The sequence below is a fragment of the Nasonia vitripennis genome (assembly GCF_009193385.2).
Source record: "Nasonia vitripennis strain AsymCx chromosome 5 unlocalized genomic scaffold, Nvit_psr_1.1 chr5_random0006, whole genome shotgun sequence".
NCBI lineage: Eukaryota > Metazoa > Arthropoda > Insecta > Hymenoptera > Pteromalidae > Nasonia > Nasonia vitripennis.
In genome coordinates, this window is record NW_022279657.1 from 839384 (window position 1) to 846999 (window position 7616).

The following is a 7616-nucleotide window of genomic DNA, read 5'->3' on the forward strand; positions in this document are numbered from 1 at the left end:
ATTTAAGAATGTTATTCTTAGAGTCAGGCAGATTTATCCGGCAACTATTCAAATTTTTACAGTTATTTTCGTGAGATTCCAATCTTTCTTCATTGTAAAATACTTGTAAACACCTTTCACAATGGTGAGATTTTATATGAGATTTAGATAATTGAGAACACAAAAGCCGGGACATATTTTTAATCCAAAAATAGTGGTATTTAGGTAAGCTTCCATCATCATCACGATTATTTTCTTCATATTCGTTTATGTAAAAATCTTGAATCAAGAGCAAATTTACATGTTGATCCTTCTTCTCAGATGTAACATGACAAGGTGATACTTCGAATTTTGTACCATATTGCTTCAGCATGTATACATTTACTGAAATATCATTAAGTTTTTCAAATTTTACAATATTTTTTAGCTTTACTGGAAATTCTATATCACTAAAGTTTAACTTGTCTTCATGCACACGATATTGAGCAACTCGATGGGCGTTACTGACACTAGGATATATTGCTGAAAGTGTAGCATACTTGAAACATTGATTGTCATAATTTCGAACATTGACGCACGCTTTTTTGCGTTCTATATACTTTGGAAGAGGAATGTAAGAAGACCCTTTAATTGGAGAATATTTTTTCATGTTTATACACAAACTTATGATACTTTTAAGAGTCCAGCTTGAGTCCTTTTCTTGAAATTCTTCTAACTGTGCAAGAATAGACTCTTTGATATTGTCTTTAAACCATTCCTCTAAATTCGTTGACAAATATATCGTCGCACTTTCACTAGTAAAATATTTAATGTCCGTTGTTTCCTCTCCACTTTTCTGCATAGAAAATTCGGCGATGAAGTCAGAATTAACTTTCACTGCATTATACTCATCTAAGCAGCTCTTTACCTTATCATTAAAGAGCTTTTGTGCATCGTTTAAAAAACTTAGAATATCAACATGTTTTATATTCACTACCACACCACTTCTAATTCTATTCTGAAAAGCTGACTGCACATCTCGCCACTCTACTGTAGCTTCAGTTTCTTCCTCCGCTTGTAAACTACCTCCACACCGAAGGTGTTGTTCGAATTCAACTTGTATGCACGACAAATGTGTTAAACAAGTTTGACACTTTTGTTTTTCTACTCGCGTTAAATTCGCTTTATCAATTTTATCGTTCAATTCCTTTATCGTAGAATTACACACGTCCAGCCAATGATAAATATCTTCATCGCTCATATCATTTTTACTTTGTATGGTGTCACGAAGTAAGCCAACAAGACGTTCAAAAAAATCCATCGAATTCATCTTTACTTTTTACTGAAATATGACTAGAATATTATTCGTGAACTTGCACAAAACTATCACTTTACATCAAGGAAACGCAACTGACGAACTGTGATCGTTCAAGGAAGATGCTCCCGCTCTTAAATAGGGAGAGAAGGTATTCTCGCAAAGGATCAATGATAGAGTCGAAGAGCTAGTAGATAAGATTAAGAGAAAGATTTTCTCGGGAAAGACCAATGGTGTGGACGAAGAGCTCATAGATAAGATAAGAACGAAGATTTTCTTGAGAGGGGATGCATTTTCTTTCTTTTCATCCAATCCAAAATCGATTTTTAAAATCCTAGATAAGCCAGAGGCGGAGTTATGTATTATAAAAACAGAGAGTAAGAGTCTAGCTCAGATCATTTCTTACTGAATAGCAAGATGACTAGCGTGATTGATAGTAGTTCAAGTGAATATAATGTATTGTTTAGAAATACAATATTGCAATGTCAAGAAGAAGAAAAAGTTTATCTCTGTGACATTCAAGGTTTTCAAAGAATTGCCGTCGATACTTTTATTTTCAAGGAAATCAGTTTTCTCAATTTGAGTAAAACTGCTTTACCGACTGCGTATCTCTTTAAACCTCCATTACCATGGGATGAACTAACAGAGGAAGAAAAATGTATGACTCACTGGATTGAAAAGAGCCATCACGGCATAGAATGGGATTCTGGAGATATTCCATATCACCGTCTTCATAAAATTTTAGAAATATGTACGCAAGGAGTCACAAAATTATTCGTCAAAGGAAAGCAGAAAGCAGAATGGATAAAAAATTTATTGCCCGATTTGTAAGTTGCAAATATAATAAATTTATTTAAACTTTCACATTAAAAAAAATCCCTCACATATTCTTCTATTTATTTTGTCAGATCAATCACAAACGTCGATAATTTTGGCTGTCCATCGTTTGAAAAAATAATTATGATAAGCAGTTCGTCTGCTTTAATCACGATCTCTGCATTAGAAGAGTGCCTATGCGTGCTGTTCGAAACGTTATTGCAATACGAACCTGGCTACTCGATTATTTAGATGATCGATTTAGTTTAGATACGGTGGATAATCAAAATTCAAAATGTATTTGCTTATACTGGAAATCAGCTTAACTAAATAAAAAATGATTTTAATAAATGAATGTTTTATGTTTTATTCCCTTATCAACCTTATATATATTCGGCAACGTACGTTGTTGCCACCTACTCGCACGCCGCTGTCAAGACGTGACAATGTGTCAGATGGCATAGGTAAATCCGTGCCCGCGTGAGTCGGCTGAGCCATGCCTTCTGCATGTCCGACGTTTCTAATTATAATAAACAGGACCCTTCTGGCCCTGGTTGTAACGCGCGATCAACGACAGTAAACATGCGTTATAATATAAATTTCTAAAAGGAATAATGTTTAGTCAAGCAGGAAACACAAAATATTAGTGGAAAATTATGTTTATTTATTTTTATTTTTTTACATTTATCATATCAAAAATTTATTACAAAAAATTTATTGAAAAATATCATTCAGATTTTTCGCATATTTGCTTTCTTATCGAACACGATAAGCGGATCGTTGAGCATTTCGTCTTGCAATATACGCGGTCGTGCTCGTTGCTGTAGTGCCATTTGCTGTTCTTGTTGATGCTGAAGTGGCATCGGTTGATCTGCTTGATGCTGAAGTGGCATCAGCTGATCTGCATGATAGAGAGGCTGTGTTGATGGCTGCTGTCGCGGAGATGGTGGTGGTAAATCAGTCTTTTTTAAAGACAAGGAAAGTTTTCTCCGTTCCTTCTTTGCTGCTGCAATAACAAACAAAAAAAAAAAAAAATTAATGTATATATTATCATAAAAAATGAAATGAAATGAATGAAAAAAAAATTATCTTACCTGATTTTTCGCTCTCTTGAGATGATGTGAATGTCATCCTTTTACCACCTATACCATTGATTGCTTCATCTGCAATTAAAGAAACAATATGTATTATTATTTTTTGAAAAAATTAAAATATTTTTTTTATAACTAACCATCAGATTTCCTCTTTCTTGAACTTTTGTCAGAGCCACATCCCGACCTGGATCCCGAGCTAGTGCTCGAGCGAGAACTCGAGCTTGAGCCTGAACTCGAGCTTGAGCCTGAACTCGAGCTTGAGCCTGAACTCGAGCTTGAGCCTGTACTCGAGCTTGAGCTTGAACGCGAGCTTGATCTCGCCCTTGAAGATTGTGATAGCCTAATCCCCTTCGATGCTATTACGGATCGTAGAGGAGGCTGTAAATGCTCAACAGCGCAAACAGATGTATTCAACGCTTGGCAATCAGCCCTCGTGCTTGCCGTACTTGTGTGGTGATCGCTCGGTACAGAAGTGCGGTCGTTTCTCGAAGATGAGCGATGGCGCTCGTTTCTCGAAGATGACCGATGGCGATCGCTTTTTTTTGATGACGAGTGATGGCGATCGCTTTTTGATGACGAGTGATTGCGATCGCTTTTCGAAGACGAGCGATTGCGACCGCTTGATGAGGACGAACGTTCGGTTTTCGCAGCCTTCCTAGCTGGTGCTGTGGCTGCGACTTTGGCTGCGGATGCGGCTTCTACTGCTTTGGCTTCTGATGCTTTGGCTTCTGCTGTGGCTTTGGCTGCGACTGCTGCTTTGGCTTCTGCTGCGGCATTGGCTGTGGTTGCGGCTTCTGCTGCTTTGGCTTCTGCTGCGGCATTGGCTGTGGTTGCGGCTTCTGCTGCTTTGGCTTCTGCTGCGGCTTTGGCTGCGACTGCTGCTTTCGCTTCTGCTGAGGTTCTGGCTGCGGTTGCGGCTTTGGCTTCTGCTGTGGTTCTGGCTTTGGCTTTGGCTTTGGATTTGGCTATGGCTGCGGCTTTGGCTTTGGCTTTGGCTGCGGTTGTGGCGTTTGCTGCGGCTTTGGCAGCGGATGCGACTTCTGCTGCGACTGCTGCTTGTTGCTGCGAGTTTTGCTGCTGTGGAAGCTGCTGCGGATGGTGCATCTCTGATAAGGATGATATACTTTTAAACATCTGCTGCATCACACCAATCGACGGAAGTTGCTGCTGTTGTTGCGACTCTGGTGAGGTAAGCGCACCCTCATTCAGCAGTTTCATCGCAACAGTTATTTCCGCTGGTAGAGCTGAAGAATATAACAAAAATAATTAAATTTAAAAAAATGTTAAAAATAAAATCTAAACTAATGTAAAAAAAATAACACTTTCTCAAAATGGAATCATCATTAATTCCATTCGATGTCCAGGACATCAACTGCCACGCCACATTAAAGAGATGGACAATTGTTCTATAGCCGTTGACCTTCTCAAAAGCTGCCTTCATGCTGTCGTTGATTCCTTCCATCTTCTCACACTTTGAATTGAAGAATGAACTTGAAAACGAAGAGTGAACTGACTGATGAAGCATGCACCAGGTCCTTAAATAAGGTGGACAGCGAAGCTTCCCTTTCCACTTCAATTACCAAAAGTCCTTCGATTTGCGAAAAATTTCCACTTTCTTCTCATAGAACCTCCCTTAGACACTTCCCACCGGAATTTTCAAAATCTCCTCCCTCTCAGCAAAATTTGACCATCCCTCAATCACTCGAGTACACACCTACGCTTTCTTGGAGAGAGAGAGAGAGAGAGAGAGAGAGAGAGAGAGAGAGAGAGAGAGAGAAAGAGAGAGAGAGAGAGAGAGATCGAGGAAATGTGTATACCTGCGCGTTTGCCGCACAGATACCCCTGTGAGATCTATTGAGCGTAAGATTATCTCTTTAAGAATCAACAGTAATTTCAAGTGTGTGTGAAAATTATCTCTGCTCGTGACAATCTAACGTGGAAACAGCTTTGAGGGTTCATCACTTCAAGAGAGCGAGCAGATGTGCTTATTATTCTTGTTATTATCTTTCAGTTTAAACTGTGAGAAAGCGGGATTTATTTTTCTCCGATAAATTTATTAGCTTTGACTGCTATCTTATAAGGATGCATTTATACACTTTCCACCACCTTCGCTTTTCACACGTTTCTCGAAAATCAGAGAAGGAAGAGCATTTCCAAGCAAATGTATGCGCTTCCCTCTCTTTTGGGAGGGCTGCAATCTTTCCCTGAGAGGAGAGAGGGTGTTCTAGTATCTTGGAGAGAGAGAGGGGATCCCTCCTCTTTCAACGGAAATTCTCAAAACTAGCTACACTTTACGCGCCGAGACTGCTATCTAAATATATATTAAAAAATAAAAAAAACAAACGATTGCACATAGAAGGAAAGCGAGCAGAGCCAACATGAGCAGTTCCGAAAACGGAAATTCTCAAAACTGGCTACCCCTTACGAGCCGAGACTTCAATAGAAATATTTAGTAAAAAAAAAACGATTGCACATAGAAGGAAAGCGAGCAAAGCCAACATGAGCAGCTCCGAAAACGGAAATTCTCAAAAATGGCTACCCTTTACGCGCCGAGAATTCAATATATCTATATATTTTAAAAAACGAATTGCACAAGGAAAGCTGGCGAACAAAACCGAGATGTGCAGCTCCGAAAACAAAAATTCTCAAAACTGGCTACCCCTTACGCACCGAGATTTTCATATAAATGTATATTTTAAAAAACGAATTGCACATAGAAGGGAAGCGAGCAAAGCCAACATGAGCAGCTCCGAAAACGGAAATTCTCTTTTAAAAATATATCTTTTAAAAATCGAATTGCACAAGGAAGGATAGCCAGTAAAACCGAGATGTGCAGCTCCGAAAACGAAAATTCGCAAAACTGGCTACCCCTTACGCGCCGAGAATTCAATATATCTGTATATTTTAAAAAACGAATTGCACAAGGAAAGCTGGCGAACAAAACCGAGATGTGCAGCTCCGAAAACAAAAATTCTCAAAACTGGCTACCCCTTACGCACCGAGATTTTCATATAAATATATATTTTAAAAAACGATTGCACGTAGAAGGAAAGCGAGTAAAGCCAACATGTGCAGCTCCGAAAACGGAAATTCTCAAAACTGGCTACCCTTTACGCGCCGGGAATTCAATAAAAATATATATTTTACAAAACGAATTACACAAGGATGGATAGCGAGCAAAACCGAGATGTGCAGCTCCGAAAACGAAAATTCTCAAAACTGGCTACCGCTTACGCACTGAGATTTTTATATAATTATATATTTTAAAAAACGAATTGCACATAGAAGGAAAGCGGGCAGAGCCAACATGAGCAGCTCCGAAAACGGAAATTCTCAAAACTGGCTACCCCTTACGCGCCGAGACTTCAATAGAAATATTTAGTAAAAAAAAAACGATTGCACATAGAAGGAAAGCGAGCAAAGCCAACATGAGCAGCTCCGAAAACGGAAATTCTCAAAAATGGCTACCCCTTACGCACCGAGATTTTCATATAAATGTATATTTTAAAAAACGAATTACACATAGAAGGGAAGCGAGCAAAGCCAACATGAGCAGCTCCGAAAACGGAAATTCTCTTTTAAAAATATATCTTTTAAAAATCGAATTGCACAAGGAAGGATAGCCAGTAAAACCGAGATGTGCAGCTCCGAAAACGAAAATTCTCAAAACTGGCTACCCCTTACGCACCGAGATTTTTATATAATTATATATTTTAAAAAACGATTGCACATAGAAGGAAAGCGAATAAAGCCAACATGTGCAGCTCCGAAAACGGAAATTCTCAAAACTGGCTACCCTTTACGCGCCGGGAATTCAATAAAAATATATATTTTACAAAACGAATTACACAAGGATGGATAGCGAGCAAAACCGAGATGTGCAGCTCCGAAAACGAAAATTCTCAAAACTGGCTACCTCTTACGCACTGAGATTTTTATATAATTATATATTTTAAAAAAGGAATTGCACATAGAAGGAAAGCGAGCAGAGCCAACATGAGCAGCTCCGAAAACGGAAATTCTCAAAACTGGCTACCCCTTACGCGCCGAGACTTCTATAGAAATATTTAGTAAAAAAAAGAACGATTGCACATAGAAGGAAAGCGAGTAAAGCCAACATGTGCAGTTTCGAAAACGGAAATTCTCTTTTAAAAATATATCTTTTAAAAATCTGATTGCACAAGGAAGGATATCCAGCAAAACCGAGATGTGCAGCTCCGAAAACGAAAATTCTGAAAACCAGCTACCCTTTACGAACCGAGATTTTTATATAATTGTATATTTTAAAAAACGATTGCACGTAGAAGGAAAGCGAGTAAAGCCAACATTTGCAGCTCCGAAAACGGAAATTATCAAAACTAGCTACCCTTTACGCGCCGAGACTACTATCTAAATATAAAATATAAAAAAAAACGATTGCACATAGAAGGAAA

At 38.6% G+C, this 7616-nt stretch overlaps 2 protein-coding genes across 2 annotated transcripts; one reads left to right on the forward strand and one right to left on the reverse strand.

Annotated features, from left to right (window-relative positions):
• Positions 1 to 715: 715 nt before the first annotated feature.
• On the forward strand, positions 716 to 2440 carry LOC116417930. Its single transcript, XM_031933111.1, has 2 exons — positions 716 to 2100; positions 2182 to 2440. Exons 1-2 carry the CDS (start codon positions 1691 to 1693, stop codon positions 2339 to 2341), a joined length of 570 nt encoding a protein of 189 aa, XP_031788971.1. The 5' UTR covers positions 716 to 1690; the 3' UTR covers positions 2342 to 2440.
• Positions 2441 to 2494: 54 nt separating this feature from the next.
• LOC103316581 (uncharacterized protein DDB_G0271670-like) lies at positions 2495 to 4421 on the reverse strand. Its single transcript, XM_031933078.2, has 3 exons — positions 3321 to 4421; positions 3184 to 3252; positions 2495 to 3095 (listed from the first exon to the last, which is right to left on the reverse strand). Exons 1-3 carry the CDS (start codon positions 4399 to 4401, stop codon positions 2821 to 2823), a joined length of 1425 nt encoding a protein of 474 aa, XP_031788938.1. The 5' UTR covers positions 4402 to 4421; the 3' UTR covers positions 2495 to 2820.
• Positions 4422 to 7616: the final 3195 nt, after the last annotated feature.

Excerpts from the sequence above, each read along its gene's own strand:
- LOC116417930 (XM_031933111.1), top strand. The coding sequence starts at position 1,691 with ATGACTAGCGTGATTGATAGTAGTTCAAGTGAATATAATGTATTGTTT. Across the intron at positions 2,101-2,181 it reads AAAAATTTATTGCCCGATTT|ATCAATCACAAACGTCGATA; the intron begins GTAAGTTGCAAA and ends TTATTTTGTCAG.
- LOC103316581 (XM_031933078.2), bottom strand. The coding sequence starts at position 4,401 with ATGAAACTGCTGAATGAGGGTGCGCTTACCTCACCAGAGTCGCAACAA. Across the intron at positions 3,253-3,320 it reads AAGAAAGAGGAAATCTGATG|ATGAAGCAATCAATGGTATA; the intron begins GTTAGTTATAAA and ends CTTTAATTGCAG. Across the intron at positions 3,096-3,183 it reads TCAAGAGAGCGAAAAATCAG|CAGCAAAGAAGGAACGGAGA; the intron begins GTAAGATAATTT and ends TTGTTATTGCAG.